The sequence below is a fragment of the Monodon monoceros genome, unplaced genomic scaffold (assembly GCF_005190385.1).
Source record: "Monodon monoceros isolate NGI ecotype Baffin Bay Population unplaced genomic scaffold, NGI_Narwhal_1 Super_Scaffold_10, whole genome shotgun sequence".
Taxonomy (NCBI): domain Eukaryota; kingdom Metazoa; phylum Chordata; class Mammalia; order Artiodactyla; family Monodontidae; genus Monodon; species Monodon monoceros.
In genome coordinates this window covers 44,330,321-44,355,310 of record NW_021703766.1, presented here as the reverse complement: position 1 = coordinate 44,355,310, position 24,990 = coordinate 44,330,321, and the positions used below count along the sequence as shown (strand labels likewise).

Sequence of the window (24,990 nt, the reverse complement as noted above, 5' to 3'; positions counted from 1 at the left end):
AGGCAGTTCAACAGAGAGGTTATCCAAATGGTTGATATATGAAAGGATGCTAAAGTGAGTATTAATCAGGGAAATGCAGATTAAAATCACACTGAGATACTACTACCTACCTACTAGTATTGTAAAAGTTTAAAAAGACTAACAACACCAAGTGTTCAAGAGGCTGGAATCCTTTACATTGCTGACATATGTGTAAACTAACACAAAGACTTTGGGAAATCGTTTGACAGTACCTACACATATAAATGTAGACCTACTTTATGATCCAGCTATTCCACTCTTGGATTCCTAATAGAAATGAATGCTATGTCTACCAAAAAATATTTTAAGATTGATCATGGCAGATTTATTCATAGTAAGAAAAAACTGGAAATCACACAAATGTCTGTTAATATAGAATGAATAAATCATAGTAAGAATCGGAAAACTGCAGCCTACGGACAAAATATGGCCTTTCACCTATTCTTGTATGGCCAACGACCTAAAAAAGGTTTTGCATTTTTAAATGATGTAAAAAAAATAAAAATAAGAATAGCGTTTTGCAACATGTAAGAATTATATGAAATTCAAATTTCAGTGTCTGTAAAGTTTTACCAGAATATAGCCACACTCATTTGTTTACATGTTGTCTATGGTTGCTTTCATGCTACACTGGCAGAGTTGAGCAGTTGTGACAGAGAACATCTGGCACACAAAACCTAAAATATTTACTAGCTGGCTACAGGTATTATTCCTATACTCCATAACAAGGACTCATCTCAGAGCCATAATGTTGATTAAAAACATGCCAGACACAGGACTTCCCTGGTGGTTCAGTGGGTAAGACTCTGAGCTCCCAATGCAGGGGGCCGGGGTTCATCCCCTGGTCAGGTAACTAGAGCCTGCATGCATGCTGCAACTAAGATTCGCATGCTGCAGCTAAAGATCCCATATGCCGCAACTAAGACCCGGCACAGCATGCATAAATATTTTTTTTAAAAAACATTCCAGACACATATCATTACACTGATTGTATTTAAATGAAGTTCAAGAATTCACAAAACTAATCTATAGTGCTAGAAGTCCAAAAAGTGGTCGCTTCTAGGTGGAGTCAGAGCTGACCAGGATGGGGCACAAGGGAACACTCTGGCGTCCTTGAAATGTTCTTTACCTTTTATTTTATTTATTTATTTTAATTAATTAATTAATTTTTGGCTGAGTTGGGTCTTTGTTGCTGCGCGCAGGCTTTCTCTAGTTGCGGAGAGCTGGGGCTACTCTTCGTTGCTGTGTGGGGGCTTCTCATTGCGGTGGCTTCTCTTTGTTGCGGAGCATGGGCTCTAGGCGCCCGGGCTTTAGTCGTTGTAGCACTGCGGGCTCAGTAGTTGTGGCACACGGGCTTAGTTGCTCCGTGGCATGTGGGATCTTCCCCGTGTTCCCTGCATTGGAAGGAAGGCGGATTCTTAACCGCTGCGCCACCAGGGAATTCCCGAAATATTCTTTATCTTGATCGGTGTGTGGTATGTAAAAAAAATCATTGCGGTATATAGTAATATTTGTGGACTCTATGCAAATTATTCCCCCCAAAATAAAGACTAAAGCTGAATTTGCATTTTTCATCTCTCTTCATTTCAATGTAAAACTCATTTTTCAAATTATTTGCTAGATGAAATTACTTAAGTTTCTCCCCCACCAAATCTTGAAGGCAAATTGATACTTCAGACTGCGCTGTCAAATTTAGCTAGCCACATTTAGCTATTTAAATATAAATTTATTAAAATTAAACAAAATAAAAAATTTAGCTCCTCAGTCAAACTAGTCTCATTTCAGGTGCTCAATAGCCAAATGTGGCCAGGGCTATGGTATTGGACAGCACAGACATTGGACATGGAATCCACTTCTGCAGAAATATCTATTGGACAGCACTGCTCCAAATGTTACACGAATGTTAACCTCATTTTACAGGTGAGGAAACTGAAGCTTAAAGATACCACTGTTACACAGAGCTGCATCATGAGACAATCATACCCACTCTCACAATACTATGCTCACACATTTCTTTTCCCACATTCACTACTACAGGTGAACTCTCAAGGTATCTTTCACTTAACATTTCTATAATTCCATGGAATCCATTCTAAATTCACAACCATGCAAAAAAAAAAGGATTTTCTTACAAGTTATAAAATACTTAGTCATAGACTGTCTGATTAATCCCATACATCATCCTGAAAGCTATAGTTACAACCATCCCCAGACATTTAACACAGTCCCAAATGGGTCACATGCTTATCCACTAACATTCCTCACAGTCTCAAGCACAATATGACACACATCACACTCCCCACAGTCTTCCCTTGCGCGGGCGCGCGCGCGCGCGCACACACACACACACACACACACACGACCATGAAGTAAGCATCACACCCCTGAACCGCTTTGAGCAGCAGCCCGGTAGTCACCGTCACCTCGTCCGGGCCAGAGCTCTGTCTAAGAAATCTGGACCCTGCTTCCTAGACTTCTGCAGGTTTTTCAGCCCTGGACTATATTTCTTTGAAGGCATCACTGCAAGACTCAAGCTCTGGTAACCTCTTTGCGATTTTCTAGAACCTCTGGGAAGTCACTTGAGCAAAATGAAATAGTTCGGCTCACACCGCAGCAGCGTGAGTTCCCGAGTTCAAGCGAGGGAGCCCCGAGGCGCGCCCGATTCCGGACCACAGGACGTGGCCAACTGCCTCTGGATTCTGTTGTATCGGGCCGGGTTCATGTTTAAGACTACATTTCCCGGAGGCCACCGCGTCCCTGCGCCATTTCGTACACTTACTCCGTTACTCCTTGGTTTAAGGATCCAGCCTGTAGCGGTAGGTGAGTGCACTACCTCGCTGGGGCCCGCACGCCGCCTTTGGGTTGGAGCGTCCAGAAGGAAGTTCCTGAAAGGTGCTGGGAATACTGGTATGCCGGCTGGGGCTCGGTGCTGACAGGAATCGAGACGATCCTGGCTGTGGACTACACATCTCCAACTTCGTAGCACTCAGGTTAATTCCTTACGGAAGTCGGCCTTGCCAGTGCGGAGTGGCTGTGCCCTTCCCCGCTGGTCGTCGGCCCCGTCACTTCGGTTCCTAGCGGCGGAGGCGTGGTGCTATCAGCTGTGTTCCTCTGCGCCGCAGGTATGAGTGTGCACTTGGCGTCGCTCTCCTCCGGCAAAAGCGGCGCTGTGACTTTGGTTCCCGGCCAACGGGAGCAGGGAGATGTTATCATGAACGTTCCACAGTGCTGGGTGTGTGAGTGTGCGCGCGCTTTTGTGGCAGCGTGACGGGCTCACCTGCCGCCTTCTAACGCACTTGGCTGCTGTGCCCCTTTAGTGACTGTGTACTCTCCCGCCGTGAGACAGGGACAGAGTCTCGCCAGTTGAGAATCGCGCGGTTCCAGGTGCCGCAGTTCCTCCACTTTACAGAGAACGAGGCTATTCTGAAGATGCCCCTACAATGAGAGTTTATGCCCCGGGAAGGCAGAAGACCACCCTAACAGGATGACCCATTCTACTTTGAGAGCCCTATGGGGAAAAACTGATCCCTCTCTCAGCCTGAAGTTGTTGTGGGAATTGGTCCTAAACTGTTTGGTCGGCTCTGGGAAAGGCTTGATATCCTTTGATTCTTTTTTCTCTGTTCTACTCTTTCCAACAGAAGCATACAGAGGAAAGGAAAAAAATATTGCACAGCTAAAAGTCTCTTCTAAAGTATGTTGCCATTTTCTTTCTTCTCTCAAGTTTCTTCTTTTCAAGATGCTGCTACCTCCTGCAACATCTCCCTAAGGAGAAACCTTAGGAGAAACCAGTGACTGTCCTTAGGCATTGCTATCCCTGTGAATCTTGGCGCTCCAGGGATGGCCTCACCAGTCTACTCTACTCACCAACCACATCTTTACCTCTCCTTTTCCACCTGATAACAAATCAGCCCTTTCTGGTCTAAGATTTTTGATGAAAGATAACTATACTTTCTGGAGAAAATGTGGACTTTTGTTTTAACTTTGTATGGAAATTTTCAAGCAGGGTAGAAAATAATACGACCCCAGTGTGCCCAACGCTCAGCCGTAATTTAACACATTTGCAAATATCCTTATACCTATCCATCCCCCTTTTTCCTTTAGTATTTCAAAGTGTTATTTTAATCACATGTATGCTTATGTAACCAAAAGGACATATTTTTAAATAATAACCATGATGCTATCTCAACTTTAAAAACTAAGTCATTCCATAATATCATATACCCAGTATATATTCAAACTTCCCCAATTCTTTGGAAGATAGATTTTTTTACAATTGGTTTGTTCAAATCATGATTCAGATAGGTCCACACATTACATTTGGTTGTCAAATCTCTTTTCTTATTAAAGTTTTTTTTAAATTTTTATTCTGGACGACCGGCATGTGGGATCTTAGTTCCCCAACCAGGGATCGAACCCTGGGCCCCCTGCACTGGAAGCATGGAGTGTTAATCACTGGACCGCCAGGGAAGTCCCTGTCAAATCTCTTAAGTTTCTTTAATCCATAACAGTTTTCTCTATTTTCTGTTTTTACTTTAATTGTTGCCATTGATTTGTAGAAAAACTAGGTTATTTGTTTGCAGAATATTGTGCATTCTCCTTTTGGCTAATTTCTTCCTTGTGGTGTCATATAATTAGTTCCCCTATGCTACATATTTCTGTTAAGGGGTAGTTAGATCTAGAGCCTTGATCAGATTCAGGTCATATTTTGCCTAAATCACATTTTCAGGCAAAAATAATTCATAGGTTATGTTGTGTACTTCCTGTGACATCACATCCTGAGGTTTTTTAAAGTCTGGTGTCCCACTTCTGGTGATGCCATGTTGATTGGTGTTCAAGTGCTGTCCACTTAATTCTTCCTTTATAAAATGCCCTCTTCCTCTTTCACCTAAAGCATACATTCTCAATGGCAGAAGGAGGGGTATTACCCCCACGGGGGTGAAACTTGGTTCTTGGCAGGGAGGGGGACCAAACTCTTACTAAATATTATATAATGGTTTGTGGACACAGTACATAAACACATATACAGTATATCTGTGGTATTAAAATTTCATAGGTAAGTGGTATCAGGAGAAAAGTTGTCTTAAAAGGCTTTGGGGGAACTAATAATGAAAAAAGGGTAAGAAACACTGACATAGAGGTTATAACATCCATTTATGATTGATGCTGAGATCTATTATTTTATTAAGGGTTACATATAGTGATTTTTAAAAAAAATTCTCTCAATTCCTTCTGCATTTCTTAGCTGGAGTTCTATAAATAAGAACTTTTCATCAACTATTTGGTTTTCCTAACGTAGCAAATTTCTGAGTGATAGGAGTGTCTTTTGTTATTCGTAATGAACCCCTTTTGATCACACCTGAATTTATGCTAATGAGGTGGCTTGGAGTGTGGCCCCTACATAGCTTCAGGATGGAGCTGATCACCAGAAAGACCAAATGATTAGAGGGTTGGAACTTTCCAACCCACCCACTGACCTGACCTCCAGGAAAGGGGAGGGTGGGACTGGAGGTTAAGCCCTATAAAAACTCTAGAACTAGATTTGATGAGCTTCTGGGTTAGTGAACACCTTGAGGTGCTTTGACGGTGGCAGTCCCAAAGAGAGCATTGGAATCTCCAAGCTCCCCCTCCACCATACCTTGCCCTATGCATCTTTTCCATGCATCTGCTCCTAAATTGTATCCGTTATAATAAATTGGTAAACATAAGTGAAGTGTTTCCCTAAGTTCTGTGAGCCATCCTAGCAAAGTACAGAACCTTAGGAGGGGATTGTAGGAGCCCCCAATTTATAGCTGGTTGGTCAGAAGTACAGTGGCCTGGGATTTGCGATTGGCTTCTGAAGTCAGGAGCAGTCTTGTGGGCCTGAGCCTTTAAGCATGGGAGCGAAGCATCTCACTTAGCATGTGGGCCCTGGGGAAGCGCTGCTCCCCAGGGCTCCCTGGGTACTCCCCTATCCTAGAGATGTAAGATGCCCATGGAAACTGGCGCCCTCTGGGGTCCTGTTCAGCATCATGGGGATTAAGGAAAAGTCTGGCCTGAATTCCCTCTGCTCTATCTGGATTCCACTGGATTTGTAAGAGGGCTGAGATTTTCCCAAACTTCCCTCAAAGAGGGGAAATAAAGGTAGTTCCAAGGTGCTCATTTTGTGGGCTCTGAGGCAAGCTTGTTCTCATGGCTTTGTTTTCCTTCTCCAGCCCTGCTCTCCTCTTAGGACTCTGCACATCTCCAGGAGAGGAACCAGAAAGTTGATCAGTTCTGACAGTTCTCAAAACCATGCCTCACGTGAGTTGCTGTTTCTTCTTTCCTCCCTGAAGTGCAATCATTTTGTTGGGTTATATGAACACCAGATATATTTATTCCCATATTTTCTGCCTTGCTTAGTCCTGTAAAGGAACTGCTCCCAAATTTCTCCCATTCCAGTGAGTGATCATAGCAAAGAGCTTCATTCTTCTCTAAGTGTTTTTCCCTGCACCAGATGGTATTCTGCCAGGAGCCCTGAGGAAGCAGAAATATCTCCCCTTAAGAGTAGTATTAGCACAGTGGTTTAGTGAGGTAGTTAAATGAGACACATGACAGACTTTGATCTCTACAAACCTAGGTTTTCCACTTGGAAGTGACAGCATTTCTGCTGGTTGTTCCCAATCTCAGTGTGTGGTGAGATTTTTTTTGTGAGGCCTTTGAAATTGGTTGGGGAACTGAGTCCTGAGAAGAAAGAGATCTTGCCTCTTGTACAGTTTCATGTTGCTGCTGTAACAAATTACTACAAACTTAGTGACTGAAACACAAACCTACTGTCATACTTCTGGAGGTTGGAATCTGAAATCAGTCTTATAGGGCTAAAATCAAGGTGTTGGTAGGTCTGTGTTCCTTTTGGAGGCTCCAGAGGAAAATCTATTTTCTTGCATTTCCAGCTGCTAGAGGCTGCTCACATTCCTTGGCTCAAGGGTCCCCTCCATTTTCAGAGCCAGCAATCACATCATTCTGATCTCTGCTTTCATTATCACATCTCCTTTGACTCTTCTGCCTCCCTCTATCACTTAAAATACCCTTGTGATCCCATTGGGCCCAACCAGAAAATCCAGGATAATCTCCCCAAGATTCTTAATTTAATCACATCTACAAAGTCCCATTTGCCATGTAAGGTAACATACAGGTTCCGGGGGTTAAGATATGGACATCTTTGCGGGGTCATTAGTCTACCTACCACATCCCTCTTGCCAAGAAACCAATGAGAGGCAAGGCTTACCTTGGAGTTGGCCAGAATGTGTCAGAGTGATGCCTGTGTGCACCTAGACTGGCATCCATCAGCCTGCTGTAGCCTAGGAACACAGAAAGTAGGAGCAAATAAAATCTGCCAGATGTATAATCTTTTGAGAATTTTAGATTCCTAGAGCTAAAGACATTAAAGAATTTGTTTTAAATACTCCCAAATAAGCAGATCATTACATCCATAAAGTGAAAATACTGTATGTCCATTATATTTGGTGACATAATATAGTGACTTAATGAACTTGAATCTTCAAAAAGATTCTAAGTTACATCCAAATTCTATGTTCCAGTCCAGAGAGTTGTTAAAAAATTGTTTGGAAAGATTTCATCAATCTTGTTTATCCTTTTCTTTAAAGAGAGAAGTTAATTTCAGAAAGAACCCATTAGTTGAGAATTTATTTATTATTTATTGAGAATTAGAAAGCTTAAAGTGCTGTGTGATTGCATACAATATTTCATTCAATTGGGAAACTGCAATCATCTGGCCTTTTGTATTCCCAGACCTTTCTGGATAATGGAATTGTCCTAGTATACATAGGAAGTTTTGTCTGTGGCAATAGCAGTGATCAAGGATCATGTTGACACTACAGTTCAGGCACCCAATTTCCTTCAATGTTACAGGTGTTCGGCCATGGCATATTGTTTATTATATCACCCCCTTCCTTCAATGCCCTCCTCCTTCTTATCTCATTTCACCTCAAAATCATCATCGTATTTTCACAAATAATAAATGGACTTGTTGTTTCAGTGGTTGGTAACTTTCAGGGATGTGGCCATCAACTTCTCTCAGGAGGAATGGGAATGCCTTGACCCCATTCAGCGGGATTTGTACAGGGAGGTCATGGTGGAGAACTACAGCCACCTGATCTCACTGGGTAAGATCATTTTACACAGTTTTCAGAATTTGTCTCCCATACTTTCTGCCTCCTTCATTGTGAATTTCTGATTTCTATTCCCTAAGGAAACGTTTGAGTTTTTTAAAAGTAGAAGTAGACAGCCCCACTGTGTACCTTTTTATTTCTCACCCTTCGGACTTTCACATCTTCCTCCATCACTTCCTGTTAGTTTCTCTTCTTTGATGACCAATGGACTGGATTTGAATCTGGGACTCTTCATCCCATGACCATGTCCCGTTTCTTTTCTTTTAAGCTGGATGTTCGATCCCTAAGCCAGACGTGTTTTCCTTATTGGAGCGAGGGAAGGAGCCCTGGATGGTGGTGAGAGCCATGACAAGATGGAGCTCAGGTGAATAAGAGCTGGCCACACAGGATCAGCTATTGCTGATAATAATACAGCTGCTTTATGAAGTGACAACACTTTGCGATGTTTGTGTGAAGCTCCCTTCAAAGGCCTGTGGAAAGAAGACCTGAGACCTAGGGAGAGCAGGAAGGTGATATCGACATGAGCTCCCAAAGGAACTTCCTTTCCAACTCCTATTTACTGCTCTTCCTCCTACATTCACCCCACCCTTTTAAAAAAATTAAGTTATTTATTTATTTATCATGTTTGGCTGCGTTGGGTGTTCGTTGCTGCACGCGGGCTTTCTCTAGTTGCGGTGAGTGGGGGCTACTCTTCATTGTGGTGTGCAGGCTTCTCATTGCAGTGGCTTCTCTTGTTGCAGAGCACGTGCTCTAGGCGCCCAGGCTTCTGTAGTTGTGGCGCCCTGGCTTAGTTACTCTGCGGCATGTGGGATCTTCCCGGACCAGGGCTCAAACCCATGTCCCGTGCATTGGCAGGCAGATTCTTAACCACTGTGCCACCAGGGATGTCCCCCCCTTTTGCTTTAATGAGGAAACTACCTTTGGCTTCTTCCAAGACAATCCTTTTTTCTATTTCTTGATTAAGTTTTTTTCCAGTTGTTTTTTTTTTATTTAGCTAGGTATCTCCAACCAGCAAACGTTTGTTGAGAGCTTATTGTGTTCTTAGATTAGGATGGACAGGGATGATCTCTCAGAGGAGGTAACGTTTGAACTGAGACCGGAAAGAAATTAGCAGTGTAAAAATAAGGCAAGTGTGTGTTCAGGCAGAGAGAACAGAAGTGCAAAGGCCCTGAGGAGAGGCTGAGCTTCCTTTATTTGAGGATCAGCAAGAAGGTCAATGTGGCTAGAACAGAGTGAGTGGAAGTGGAAATTAGAGATGACGTCAGAGAAATAGGCAGAGATCAGATCATATGAGGCCTTGTGGGCCATTTCAAGGAGTGAGGTTTTATCCTAGGTATGATAGGGAGCCCTTGGAGATTTTGTGCAGATGACTAGGGGATTATTGTTTAAAGATCACTCTGGGTGTTATGTGTAGGAAGACGGTAAGAATGGAAGCAAAAGACAAGTTAGAGGACTGGTTCAAGAGTCTATATTACAGATAATAGTGGCTTGGAATGGGGTTTAATATGTGGAGGTGATGAGAATGGGTTATATTCTGGTTGTATTTTGATGGTAGGATTAATAGGACTTGCTGAAGGATTGGAAATAGAAAGAGGCATCAGAGTTTGGAAGCCTGCAGATGGAAGTTAAGAGTTTTGAGATGGGCATTTGAGATGCCCATTAGATATCTCCATAGAGAAGTTAGACACACATTTGAAAGCCTGCAGGAGGGTAGTCAGGACTGAAGAGACAAATATAGGATTAATCTCTTATGATGGGATGAGATGAGATTATGGAGGGATTGGTTTAGATGGAAAGCAAGGTAAATAAAAATAAAGTCCAAGGGCTAAACCATGGGGCATTCCAACATTTAGCTGGGAAGAGGAAAATGATCCAGCAAAGGAAATTGAGGAGCTTCCTGATTAACCTGTGATCTAGGAAGTAATTGGGAATTCAGTGTACTGGAAGCCATGACAAACACAAGGAGAGAGTGGTTAACTGTGAAAGATACTGCTAAGAGCTCAAGTAAGATGAAGGCTAAAAACTGACTATTGGATTTGGCAAGATGAAGGATATTGGTGACACTGACAAAGTAGGTTTGGAAATGAGAGGAGCAAAAACCTGATTGTAGAGGATTAAAAAGAGAATGAAGAAGAAATAAGTCAACAGTAAAAACTACAGTGGGATAGTGAGTTAACTCACCAGGCAGTGTGGAAGGCCCATTTGAGGAGCTCTCAAAGGTACAAACAGAGTTTTTAAATGCTTTAGAAGTTTTAAATAACAGTATTATAATAGTGAGGAAAAAGAAGTATGATATAATAATGAGGAAAAAGAAGTTTGATTCAAGTTTGTATATGTAACTACATAAAAGTGCAGGGAAAAAACCTGGAAGTAAATACAGCAAAATGTTAGTTATGAGGGTGGGAGTAAAGGGAAATAAAAAGTATAGACAGGAAGTACAGACAACTCTTTTGAGAAGTTTTGCCAGGAAGGAGTACAGTAAATGGATAGGAGCTGCAAAGTGAACCAAAGAATCAAAGGAGAGGTTGTTTTGTTTTGATTTCAAAGGAGAGTCTTTAAGATGGAGATAAATAATAGAGAGATGGTATAAGAGTAAATGAAATATGTGTGGTAGTGGTCAAAATGATGATTGCTCGAAACTGAACTTTTAGAGGTGTTGTGATTATTGGTAACAACAAGGTCTATTATATCTACTGTGGGAGAGGGTAGGTGGAAAGAAGTGAAGGAAAACAGTGTTTCAGGGGAAGAAGTGTGCTCAAGGTTTCAATCAGAGCAAGAAGGTGAAGAGAATAATCAGAAGGGAGGCTGAAGTTAGAGTACTTCTGGAAAGTACACTATGAGTTCCAGGTCTGTTTGTTAGCATGCAGTAGAACACTGGGTCATAAAAGAGGATGTCCAGACCTGGATTGGGATGAGAGTCCTAGTGATGACCAAGGACCCAGGAAGCCAGAGCTTTTCAGAGGTAATTGGATACCCAGAGATGTCAAGCATTACAGGATTGGTCCTGAGTGGTCTCTTTGGGGAAGGTGGGTGCTTATTTCTGTTACAAACTAAGAGTGATGGGACTGCCACACTAAGAGTTTATGGAAATCAAGACCTTCCAGGAGAATCCAGCCTTAATAGCAGGATGTGGAGGTCTTACCAGCACCAAAAGCTATGGGGGCCTTTCTTTTAGGCTGCAGTGAGTGGAGTGGTTGTCTTAATAGAAGAAAGAATTGTAGGTGCAGTGTTGCTAGAAGTCTGGGTTTGGGGAAGGCTTTTCAGGAATTGCAAAGGTCTGTGAAATTTCAGATGAGCCCTGAAAAGATGGAAAGCCAGTAGGGAGGCTGAGGGTAGAGGGAAGAGCATTCCTAGCAGAGGGAACAATGTACTGAAGGCTATAAGAGGATAGAGCCTGGTGTATATGAGATATTCAAAGAAGACCCTTGTAGTTGGAGCCTAGTAAGGGAGAGGTACCAGGTGTGAGTTTGGAGAAGCTGGCAGAAGCCAGGCCAGGCAGCACCTTCTAGGGGTTATGAAATGACCTGGTAGGCTGTGAGCAGCACTTGTTTTTGGTTGGTTTGTTTTTTAACATCTTTATTGAATGTGAGCAGCATTTGTTTTTATTTTTTGGTTTGGTTTTGTTTCATAAATAAAATAACACAGAAGAGAACATAAAATATCAGAATGCATCACATGTAAAAAAGAAAATTTCATGACCTATTTGTCTTGTTTATGTTTGTGCATGTGTACTCACAATATAACATGCATAATAATATAACATGCATTTCTTATTGTGAGGTTGCAGTCAAAAGCAGTTTGAAAGATGCTACTAACAAGTTTGAATTTTATCCCCAAAGCATTTGCAAGCTTATGAAGAATCTTATATAGGACAGTGACATAATGTGATTTACACATTTAATATATTACTCTGACTGCCAGATGGAGATTAGAAGGAAGGTTCTCATGACGTTACTGAGTAGGTTATTGTCGTGGCTCAAATGAGAGTTGCTTTGGGCATCCTCAGAGTGTCGGCAGTGGTGTTGGGGATAAGGAAACAGATTCAAGAGCTATTTAGGAGATAGACTCAGTAGGACTCAAGGGGGTAAGAGTCAAAGGGGCCTTTCAATATGCCTTCTGCTTTTCAGACTCCATTTTGTTGTCTTTAGTCATCACCCCTTTTGCAGTTTTCCCAGTTATTCTTGCATTGATTTAATGACAATAAAAAGAACTACTTATTTGAATACATTTCATACATATTCCTCAACCTCAGCATGGTTTTAAGACTTGGGTATTCTTATCTTTACTTTCTTTATCACACTAGGTCGCCATTTAGCACCTTACCCTGTGTGGTCTCACAGTGCTTCCCACCCCAGAATCATTAGATTTATATTTCTTCCCATTTTTATTATCGTGTTACTATAACATGGAGAGCAGTTTGGAATCTAAACTGGATTTATCTGGTCCCTTACGCTGTTCCGTTAATCACCATATTCCAGTTGGTTTCTTTCCTACTGTCTTGTAAACCATATTGTGCTTCTCTGACAGAAAGTAAAAGCCAGATACTCTCATCCCAGTACATTTTGCTGACGAGTTGGTGTTGAATTGAGCCGTGTGGGGGGTTTTGTTTACAGTTTGCAGTTTCATTGTACTTTACAGTTTATAGTTTCATTGTACTTTACAGTTTACAGTTTCATTGTATTTTACAGTTTACAGTTTCATTGTACTTTACAGATTACAGTTTCATTGTACTTTTTAGCAAAAGCACGTTTTCCTCAGATTTCTGACTCTTATTTCTAAAAGACCATTTGAACTTGAATTTACTAATATATGTTTATTTTCTTTCCCACTACCATCCTCTATTACACTCTACAGCCTATATGCAGTGTTTCCAGAGTGTGCCTGGGGCTCCAGTCACAGTGGATAGTGTTCTTCTACTTTTTAAAATTACACCCATCTCCCAACTTTGTTCAGAATAACATAAAATTTTCTTTAGTGTATAAAGTTGTCACTATTTCTAGAACATTATAGAACCTTATGCTTTTCTGGAAAATATGAGAACATTTGGCCTTGAGTAGAAGGTACTGGAAAGAAAGACCTGAAAAAATACATGAAGGGAAGAAGAAAACACTGTGTTTACTTTCTGTGTTCTGGGGAATAGCTATAAAGAGGAATATTTTTCCTACGCTTGTGAAGCTTGAGGAATAGAAGGATCAACATAAATAAAGAAAATGTAATTCTAGAATTGCAAAGATTGAAACAAGAATGAAGAAGAAGGTGCAGATATAGAGAATAAAGACATGGCATGGACCCAATTAGAGTTTTCAGTGATAGTCTTTCTGAGCAGCTGGCATTTAAGTTAGTACGTTTTAGATGAAAAGGAACTGGCCTTGCAGAGAGCATTCCTGGCAGATGGAACAGCATGTGAGGGAGTCTAAAATGCATAAGAATTTGATAAGAGGCTATTACAGTGAGAGATGGGTGGCTTGGCCTAATGTGGTTGTAGTGGATGTGGTCAGATATTTGATAAATTTTGACAGGAGAGCTAATAGGATTTGTTGATAGGTTGGCTATCCACCCAGGCATTTGTTTGTTTATTTCCAGGGGTGTTTTTGTTGTAATTTTATAAGCTTCCTTAGTGATTCTAATCCACTCCAAAGTTTGAGAACCACTGACTTAATCTGTTTTCTTAATTATTTCCCCCCTATAAATTTCCCTCATTCTATGTTCTCTCCTTGTGCCTCTTTTTAAATTGCACAAAATTTTTAGCAATGTTTAAGCCATTCTGTTCTTATGAGAATTATAATTTTATCTACCTTTTTTTTTTTTTTGCGGTACGCGGGCCTCTCACTGTTGTGGCCTCTCCCGTTGCGGAGCACAGGCTCCGGACGCGCAGGCTCAGCGGCCATGGCTCACGGCATGTGGGATCTTCCCGGACCAGGGCACAAACCCGTGTCCCCTGCATCGGCAGGCGGACTCTCAACAACTGCGCCACCAGGGAAGCCCTTATCTACCATTTTTACCTTAGACAGTTCATTTCTTCTTACAAACAAAAACAGCAAGAATTTGCTTTCTTGTTATTTTACAGACTTGGAATACAGCTGTGAGACCAAAAGGTCATGTCCAGAAAAGGGAACTTATGAAATGGAATCACTGCAATGGGAGAATATGAGGAAACCTATAAGCCATAACCTTGAGTGCAATGATCTTGGAGAAAATACAGAGTGCAAAGGCAAGTTTGAGGATCAACAGAGAAGTCCGGAAAGACCATACATGCGCATGAAAATTACCTGTAAAGAAGAGGCCACTCAAAGCCATTCCATGTCCCCTATTCTTCATCAGACAAATCCTACCAAGGAAAAATTGTACAAATGTAAGGAATGTAAACAAGCTTTCAGCTACTTGTCATGCCTTATTCAACATGAGAAAAGTCATAATAAAGAAAAACACTCTGACGTTAAGAAATGTAGGAAGATCTTCAGCAAAAAGCCAACCTATATTCAACATCAGAGGATTCAGAATGGTGAGAAACCTTATGAGTGTATGGAATGTGGAAAGGCCTTTGGTCGTAGTTCTGATCTGATTCAACATCAGAAAATTCATACGAATGAGAAACCTTATCAATGTAAAGCATGTGGGAAGGCCTTTATTCGTGGTTCACAACTCACTGAACATCAGAGAGTTCATACAGGAGAGAAACCATATGAATGTAAGAAATGTGGAAAAGCCTTTAGTTATTGTTCACAATATACACTCCATCAGAGAATTCATAGTGGTGAAAAACCTTATGAATGTAAGGAATGTGGGAAGGCCTTTATTCTTGGCTCTCAGCTTACTTACCATCAAAGAATTCATAGTGGTGAGAAACCCTATGAGTGTAAGGAATGTGGAAAGGCTTTTATTCTTGGTTCACACCTTACTTATCACCAAAGAGTTCATACTGGTGAAAAGCCTTACAGATGTAAAGAATGTGGGAAGGCCTTTTTATGTGCCTCTCAACTTAATGAACATCAGAGAATTCACACAGGTGAGAAACCCTATGAATGTAAAGAATGTGGAAAGGCCTTTTCTCGTGGCTCACAACTTACTTATCATCTGAGAGTTCATACAGGTGAGAGACCCTATAAATGCAAAGAATGTGGGAAAGCCTTTATTTCTAATTCTAATCTTACTCAACATCAGAGAATTCATACAGGTGAGAAACCTTACAAATGTAAGGAATGTGGAAAGGCCTTTATTTGTGGCAAACAACTTAGTGAACATCATAGAATTCATACAGGTGAGAAACCCTTTGAATGTAAGGAATGTGGAAAGACCTTTATTCGTTGTGCATATCTTACTCAACATGAGAAAATTCATGGTGAGAAGCATTATGAATGTAAGGAATGTGGGAAGACCTTTTTTCGTACCACACAACTTACATATCATCAGAGAATTCATACAGGTGAAAAACCCTACAAATGTAAGGAATGTAACAAAGCTTTTATTTATGGCTCACAACTTAGTGAACACCAGAGAATTCATAGAGGTGAAAAACCCTATGAATGTAAGCAATGTGGGAAGGCCTTTATTCGTGGCTCACACCTTACTGAACATCTAAGAACTCATAATGGTGAGAAACCCTATGAATGTAAGGAATGTGGGAAGGCCTTCAGTCGTGGCTCAGAACTTACTCTACATCAAAGGATCCATACTGGTGAGCAACCCTATGCATGCATACAGTGTGGTAAAGACTTTAGACGTCATTCACAACTTATTCAACATATGAGGCTTCATAATTGAGAAAGCTTTATATATTATTTAATATAAGAAAGTCTTCACCCATCTTCAGCAGCTCTGGAATATTAGAGAACTCATATTATGTTTGTAATGAAATAGGACATCCTTTTGATTGTGTTCAAAATCAACTCATTTTTAGAAAGCTTATATTAATTTCATGAATGCAGAAATAAATGACTTCTGGAACCCATTAAACATTTAAAAAAATCTCTATAACCCTGGAATGTAATGCTGAATTATATCCTTTATTGAGCACCATCTCTATTTTAATATTTCCTAACTGTGAAATTGGATAGGTTACTTAACTTCTCTGTGCCTCCATTTCTTTATGTGTAAAATACTATAATGGTATAATAATGATCAAATTGTAAGTGATTAAACACATGTAACTCCCTTTGGACAGTATCTGATACTCAGTGTTATTATCATTATTATTATCATCATCATTATTATTATCATCATTATTAATGCTATTAGAGAAGTCAAATGGTAGGAATATTTTATAAGTACCATAGAAAGATGTAAACATTCTATTACCATCTATCCCCTTTTGAACCCAAATAATTTATTCTATGACAAGAGCTTTAGAACATAATAAGAGTATGAAGGCCTCTATTTTAGAGCTCATAAATTTTGCTGCACCAGAAAATTCATACTGGAAAGAAACTGTATGGAAGAAATTTCTTTACGGTTGTAGAGCTTTTTTATAAAATCAAGGAGAGGTGATTTTTCTACAACAAATTACAAAAGCAGAAGTCATTATTCCACATTTTCTAATTACTACTTTAAGGATAAAAGAATTTACCAACAAAATGATAGCCAAGTTAACGCCATTAAAAAAAAAACCTATAAAATATTGTCTTAAATGAGAAATCAAAGCAAAATTTACCAACTACACTTTTTCCTCATTATCTGAACCTAATCTATTCCTGATAACTGGTTGAACAGTAAATTTTCAGATGCCCAAACTTCAGAGCCTACCTACATCCCATTACTTCAAATGGGAAAAATAATGTTTCCAATGCATTCAAGTACCCTAACCAATTTTCCCAAACATAATTTAAGTTCAAGTTAAACCACTTACATGAATTCTCTCAGGGATTTCTGAATAATATAAAACATTTAAAACCCAGTTAACAAGTAACTAGTTAGCAGACATGTTTGTGCATGCAATTATTTTGAACATTATAAAGTATGAATTATGTTTTTCTTCGACACTTCAAGGAACAGATACTATGACGATATATAATGAAATGTATTAGTACATAATGGAAATAAATAATTAGTAAAATAAAAGAAAATAATAATAAAAGTAAAATAAAAGACATTGATAGAAGAATTGATACAAAATTTCCCAAGACAATACTTTTCCATATGCGAGGCACTCTGCTGTTTTCTATTACATAGTCTGTAATGAACACTGCAGCCCACTTAGTTGTCTTCACAACTTAATATTCATTATCCCCACTCTAAAAAACACTGGTTTTACATATATATTACAAAATTATAATCTAAATGTTAATCCACCATTTTTTAGACAACAACAACAGAAAAGATAAGTGTGATTGAGAACCATTAGAACACTCTGAATCATTAGGGTAACCACGGTGATGCCAATGCAGTCATGCATTCTCCACTCAGATTAGACAAACTATGCCATCATTGGTCAGTTGTTTACAATTCAGGGACTACCGTCATTGCCCAACTAAATTTAAAGAAAATGTAAATAATGGAATGTAAGTAGAATGTTATATGCTACAATGATAATAGGTTATTGATAATACCTCTGACAAGTAATATATATGCATGTTAGCAGCCTTTTGCAGAAAATACCCAGAACCAGATTTTCCTAAGATACATTCAAGAAATAATAATCGGGGCTTCCCTGGGGGTGCAGTGGTTGAGCGTCCACCTGCTGATGCAGGGGACACGGGTTCATGCCCTGGTCCGGGAAGATCCCACATGCTGTGGAGCGGCTGGGCCCGTGAGCCATGGCCGCTGAGCCTGTGCATCTGGAGCCTGTGCTCTGCAACGGGAGAGGCCACAACAGTGAGAGGCCCACGTACCACAAAAATAATAATAATAATAATAATAATCTCCAAAATACCTTTGGAGAAGAAGTGTTCTGCCTCATTGCATATAAGGCCATGCATGACCAAATTTTCTTATTGGCTTAATGAATTCCACTTTGAACAAGCCAAATTAAAAAATTGTAAGAAGTCCCACAATAAAGAAAATATTACCTTTGTTTAACCCATTGTTTCCCAGTCCTGACCATGAATCCCTTCTATTCCATAATACTTAATATTTTGTGTTGTGAACACACTTCAAGAAATCTATTCTTGACCAAAAGGAATACTTATAAGAGGAAATTTAAGGCATAATTGCAGTTATTTAAATTTAGTGGGTGGCATAATGCTTTTCTGTTCTACAGTCACTAAACTATACAGGGACAATCCTTCTAGCTTAAATTTTCACAATCGTTTCCCTACTCTGTCATCTAGATCAATTTAGTAAGGTTTTTATTCTTGATGCTGTTGTTACAAGATTGTTTAACAGGAGAAACTTGAATGAATGCTAATTATCTCAGCACTGTTATGTTTATTTCATAAATCAAATTTTAAAACTTAGGGTTTACCTTTTAAGGTAGTGGGAGGGGATAGGAATGTACACTAATCAAAGGATTATTAAAGACAAATGGAAGCCATGGCTGCAGTACTGGTTTAGTTGCTACTTTAAGATATATTGATACCATCATAACTGTTCAAAATTAAGCTTTATTTCCCTTACATGCATATAATTATTTTCAAAAGTCATCACATTCCTCTTACAACATTCCATATTAAAGTTTATGCCATACCAGAGAAATAGTGCAAAAAATTAAAAAATAAATCACCTTCACTATCTCCCAACCATCTACTGTTAAAACTTTGGTTTTTATTTTTTGTTGTTTCCTTCTTTTTTCAAATATGGCCCACATCTGAATGTAATAAGAGTATGTTTTAACGGGATAAGTACCCATTTATCTGTAACTTGCTTTATTTTGTGTAAACTTTAAAAAATATATATATATATAGTTAGTTGCACCAGGCCTTAGTTGCAGCAGGCGGGCTCCTTAGTTGCGGCTCACTGGCTCCTTAGTTGTGGCACATGGGCTCCTTAGTTGCGGCATGCAAACTCTTAGTTGTAGCATGCATGTGGGATCTAGTTCCCTGACCAGAGATTGAACCCGGCCCCCTGCATTAGGAGCGCAGAGTCTTATCCACTGCACCACCAGGGAAGTCCCTCTTTTAACTTTTTATTGTAGAAAATTTCAAATGTATACAAAAATAGAATAGTAAAATGAACAGCCATGAACTTACCACATATTTTTAATAATCACTCATTTTTTGCCTTTCTTGTTTCATCTTCCAAATATTTTTGGCTAAGATATTTTAAAGTCAAGCCAGTATATTATGTCATTTGCCCTCTACATATTTCAGTGTGTATCTTGAACAGCTGACTTATTTTACAAATTTTATTAATTATAGTTGGTTTATTTGAGTAGGATTTAAATGAGGTCTGCACATTGCATTTGGTTGGTATGTCTCTTGTGCACCTTGCTTTTCTTATTAAAAATGCCTACAATAAAACAGGAACATTGTAACAGCAGTGCCATGATATATCCCACCCATTCCCCCCAAGCTGGGTATTCGGGTAATTTCTTTCTTTTTCTTTTTTGTTCGTTTGTTTGCAGTGTACAACCAGGAGATTTTTAAATTCATGGTCATTTGTGGGGTTTTTTGTTTGTTTTTTGTTTTATGGTATGTGTGTGTGTGTGTGTGTGTGTGTATTGGAGTATAGTTGCTTTACACTGCTGTGTCAGTTTCTGCTATACAGCAAAGTGAATCAGCCATGCATATACATACATCCCCTCTTTTTTGGATTTCCTTCCCATTTCTAGTTCACCACAGAGCACCGAGTAGTATTCCCTGTGCTATACAATAGGTTCTCATTAGTTATCTATTTTATACATAGTAGTGTATATATATCAATCCCAATCTCCCAATTCATCCCACCTGCACTTCCCCCTTGGTATCCATACATTTGTTCTCTACGTCTGTGTCTCTATTTCTGCTTTGCAAATAAGATCATCTTTACCATCTTTCTAGATTCCACTTATATGCATTAATATACCATATTTGTTTTTCTGACTTAACTTCACTCAGTATTACAGTCTCTAGGTCCATTCCCATCTCTGCAAATGACACAATTTTGTTTTTTATGGCTGAGTAATATTCCACTGTATATATGTACCACATCTTCTTTATCCATTCCTTTCAGGTTATTTCTTTGTTGCTGCAAACCAGTGCAATAAATATCCTTATATGCTTATTTTTGCATGTTGTTTTTTATTTCCATAGACTATATTCCTACAGATTAGACTGCTAAATCAAATTATGTGTACTTTTTTATATTAACAGATTATGCCAAATTTTGAAAAAGTAAATTTACATTCTCATCTTTAATGTATGAGAGTATTCATTCCCCATAACATCAGCAGGGGCAAAAAATATGGAATTCCTTTGGAGTCATGATGGAATAACAGGTTTGGACAGGACCTGATCCCTGACAGAGAGAAACAAATGAAGTGAGCAACATGATCACACCAACTTTCCACCTAGAGACACATTCTGGGTAATGAGAAAGGTGGCCCCAAATAGAGCATCCTGCTGTTACTGTGTTGAGAAGATGAGGATCATGAGACTGACATGCCTGCAAGTTGTAGGGTAGTTATGTTGAGGAGGGAGCTATACAGAGAAGAGTTTCAGAAATGTACAAAAGAGTACATTTTAATCTTTCCTAAAAGAAGTAGGGTGTGATCCTACAAGACCAGGCAAAGAGTAATTAAGGAGCTGCTAGTTGGAAAATGCCCAGAGCTGATACAGAGCAAAGATATGTTCTAATTCTGACCCTGATGGGATGGTCACCCATACTATTTATTAGGTAGCCCAGAAGAGTTTTGTATTAGGAGTAGAGCTAAACTATCTGTAAAGCAAACACTTCAGACCTATCCTAAACTGCTTTTTAAAAGCTTCAAAAGAATCAAGCCAACTTGCAAGTAATGTAACTGCCTGCAGAGCAAAGCTCAACACTTTAAAAGAATAACAATAACCACCATTTAACAATGTAAATTCCACAATGTCCAGTATCTATACGATGAAGTAGAAAAATGTGACAAAAGACCAGGAAAAATCAACCAGTTGGCCCATACTGAAATGGCAGGCAAAATGGTATTAGTATAACATTATTAAAGAAGATGTTATACTCGATATACTGAAGACTTTTTAAACCATAAACATAATGAGAACAGAAATGGAAGATATATAAGAGAACAAGAGGGAACTTCTAGAAAAGAAAACTAAGAAGAAAATTTTATTGGGAGATTAAACACAATAGATAATAATCAGTGAACTTAATCAGTGAACTTAAAAACATTCCAGGAAAAATGAAGCACAGAGAGAAAAAGACTGAAAGAAGAGATCCCCAGTGACCTTTGGGAAAATATAAAGAAGTTTAAGATACATATAAATGGGGCTTCCCTAGTGGCGCAGTGGCTGAGAGTCCGCCTGCCGATGCAGGGGACATGGGTTCGTGCCCCGGTCTGGGAAGATCCCACATGCCGTGTAGTGGCTGGGCCCATGAGCCATGGCCGCTGAGCCTGTGCGTCCGGAGCCTGTGCTCCGCAACGGGAGAGGCCACAACAGTGAGAGGCCTGCATACCGCAAAAAAAAAAAAAAAGAAAAAGAAAAAGAAAAAAAAGATACAAATAAATGGAATGTCAGCAATATGGTGGAACAGGATGTCCTGGACCCTCTTTTCCCCAACAAACCCACTGATTCTGCAATTCATGGAAAAATCCTCTTTGTGAGAAATCTAGGAACGAATTGACAGGCTTCTGCACACCAAGAAAATGCAAAACCCGACTGACCAAAACTTGTAGGGAGGTATGGGACACCCTCCCGCCAAAGTCTCAGTCCCTGGTGCAATACCAAATGATCAGTGAGAAACCCCCTAGCTACCAGCCTCACACAGGGGAAGAAAGCAGATAGTTCATACATCCTGCACTCTAGGGAGCTCCCCAAAATGCTACTGTCTCGCCAGTCATGGAGCTCCGACAGGTCCAGCAAAGTCTAGTCACCCAGTGGAAAATGGAGATGGTGGCTTTGGCTGGTAGACACCATAGATCCTTGCCTCTGTTCAGCAAAGTGAGCAGATGAGAAATCCCAGCCCTCAACTTCACTGTGGGGAAGGAGTTGATCCATGTGTTCAATACTCCAACTTTGCTGGGGCTACCCAAAGAACTGGCATCTTACATAACAGTCTTAGAAGTCTGACAGGTATGACACAATCTATCCAACTGGGGGAAAACAGACAATGGTTTGTTTTGGTAGACACCATAACTCCCCATCCTCAGCTCAAGAAGAGTGAGTGGGCAAAAATCACAGTTGTCTACTTCTTCCTTGGGAGGGAAAGAGTGTGGAGAGCCTCCCCTAGAATATCTGGACAGGCTGATTGTTAGGGGTCTTCTTTTCCAAAGGAGACATAAAAATGGCCACAGGCACATGAAAAGAGGTTCAACATCATTAATTATTAGGGAAATGCAAATCAAAACCGTAATGAAAGTTTACCTTGCACCTGTTATAATGGTTATTATCAAAAACACAAAAAGTAACGTGTTGGAAAGGATGTGAAGAAAACGCAACTCTTGCACACTGCTGGTGGGATTGTAAATTGGTGCAGCTGCTATGGGAAACAGTATAGAGGTTCCTCAAAATATTAAGAATAGAACTGTCATATGATACAGCTATTCCACTTCTGGGTATTTATCTGAAGGATACAAAAGCATTAACTTGAAAATATATGTGCATGCTATGTTTACTGCAGCATTATATACAAGTCAAGATATAGAAATTACCTGTCTCCATTGATGGATGAATGAATAAAGAAGATATGGGGTATATATATTTATAGGAATACTACTCAGTCATAAAAAAGAATGAAATTTTGCCATTTCTGACAACATGGATAGACCTCGGAGGCTATTGTGCTAAGTGAAATAAGTCAGAAGGAAAAAGACAAATGCCATATAATTGTTACTCATATGTGGAAACTCAAAAACAAAAAGCAAAACAAAAAATGAACAAAACAAAATAAAAACAAAGTCACAGATACAGAGAATAGATTGGTGATTACCAGAGGAGAAGTGCGCTGGAGGGTGGGCCAACGGGTGAAGGCAGTCAATTGTATGGTGATGGATTGCAGCTACATTTTTGGAAGTGACCACTTTTTAGTGTATGGAGATGTTGAATTATAATGTATATCTGAAACATATAATAATTTTTACAAAGAAGACGAGGAGAGAGAACAGGGCAGAAAGAGTATTTCAAGAAATAATGTTTGAAAATTCCCAAATTCAGTGAAAAACAAATCTACACATTCATTAAAGAGATCCAGATTCAGAGACACCATAAACTGTCAAAAGCTAAGACATAAAGAGAGAATCATGAAAGCAGCAAGGAAGAAGAAATTCAACATGTACGAGGGATCCTCAGCAAGACTAACAGCTGTTTTCTTATCACAAACAATAACTACCAGAAGGCAGTGTGATGATATATTAAAAGCACTGAAGGAAAAATAGTGCCAACCAAGAATTCTATATCCAGTGAAAGGTAACTACATAGGCAAATATAAAAGACAATATAAATGTACATTTTGTTTGTAACTCTTTTTTTCTCCTATTTCATGTAGAAGACAACTGCATAAAGCAAGAGTTACAAATACATTTTTGATCAGCGTGCTATGTATAAAGATGTAATTTGTATGACAATAACAGCACGAGAGAAAGAAGAAAATGGAACTGTAGAGAAGCAAGTTTTTAGATACAATTTTAATTAAATTGCCATTAATTTGAAACAGACCATTATAAATAAAGATATTTATTGCAATCCCCACAAAAAATAGCTGAATAAAAAGTACTAAAAAATGACAATGGAATTATAATGACAAGATAGAAAAATGTCTAACACAAAGGAAGGCTGTAATGGAGGAATAGAGGGAAAAAAAGATGTAAGACATAGAAAACAAGTAACAAAATGGAAGTTCTTTCTCATGAGTATAGTAAAAGTAAATAGATTAAGCACTCCAATTAAAGGTAGAGGTTAGCAGAGAATTTAAAAATATGATTCAACTATATGCTGAGTACAAGAGACATTTAAGATTCAAAGAAAAAATTTCAGAACTGAAGGACAGAAAAAAAGATATACCATGCAAACAGCAGAAAAACAAAACTGGAGGGGCTATACAACTACCAGATAAAGCATACGTTAAAACAAAATGATCAGAGACAAAGAGGTACATTCTATAATTAAAAAGCATCAATCCAATCAAGAAAACATACAATTAGAAGCATATATGCAGGGACTTCCCTGGTAGTCCAATGGTAAAGAATCCACCTTCCAATGCAGGGGACGTGGGTTCGATCCCTGGTCAGGAAACTAAGATCCCACACGTCACAGGGCAACGGGGCAACTAAGCCCACGCGCCACAACTACTAAGCTCGCGCACCTCAACTAGAGAGGCTGCGTGCCGCAAACTACAGAGCCCATGGGCTCTGGAACCCACGTGCCATAGCTACAGAGCCCACGTGCCTTGGAGCCTGTGCTCCACAACTAGAAAGAAGCCCACGTGCCACAACAAAGAGCCCCCATGCCTCAACGAAGATCCTGCATGCTGCAACTAAGACCTGACACAGCCAAAAACAAAACAAAACAAAAAAAACATATATGCACATAACCCAGCAACCCAAGTGTCCAGCACTAGATGAATGAATAAACAAAATGTGGCAGATACATAGAATGTAATATTATTCTGACTTTAAAAAGAAGGAAATTCTGACACCTGCAACAATATGGATAAACTTAAAGACAAAATGTCAAAATATATGAAGCAAAATTAAAGGGAGAAATAGATAATTTAACAATAATACTTGGGGATATCAACAGTTCACTTTCAATAATGGATA

At 39.4% G+C, this 24,990-nt stretch overlaps 1 protein-coding gene across 6 annotated transcripts in view; it reads left to right on the top strand.

The window, feature by feature from the left end:
* Positions 1-2,728: 2,728 nt before the first annotated feature.
* The window catches only part of LOC114889162 (zinc finger protein 345), an 88,481-nt gene continuing 66,219 nt past the window's right edge, over positions 2,729-24,990 (top strand). The window contains exons 1-5 of one of the 6 annotated variants that reach the window (XM_029212161.1): positions 2,729-3,143; positions 6,213-6,300; positions 8,036-8,162; positions 8,437-8,532; positions 14,236-17,254. In XM_029212161.1, coding sequence (XP_029067994.1) covers positions 6,292-6,300; positions 8,036-8,162; positions 8,437-8,532; positions 14,236-15,929 — 1,926 coding nt within the window. In that variant the 5' untranslated portion in view covers positions 2,729-3,143; positions 6,213-6,291 and the 3' untranslated portion in view covers positions 15,930-17,254. Of the gene's footprint in view, positions 3,144-6,212; positions 6,301-6,325; positions 8,163-8,436; positions 8,678-14,210; positions 17,255-24,990 lie in introns of those variants that run through there. The other 5 variants (XM_029212170.1, XM_029212204.1, XM_029212177.1 and 2 more) reach the window with 5 other exon arrangements.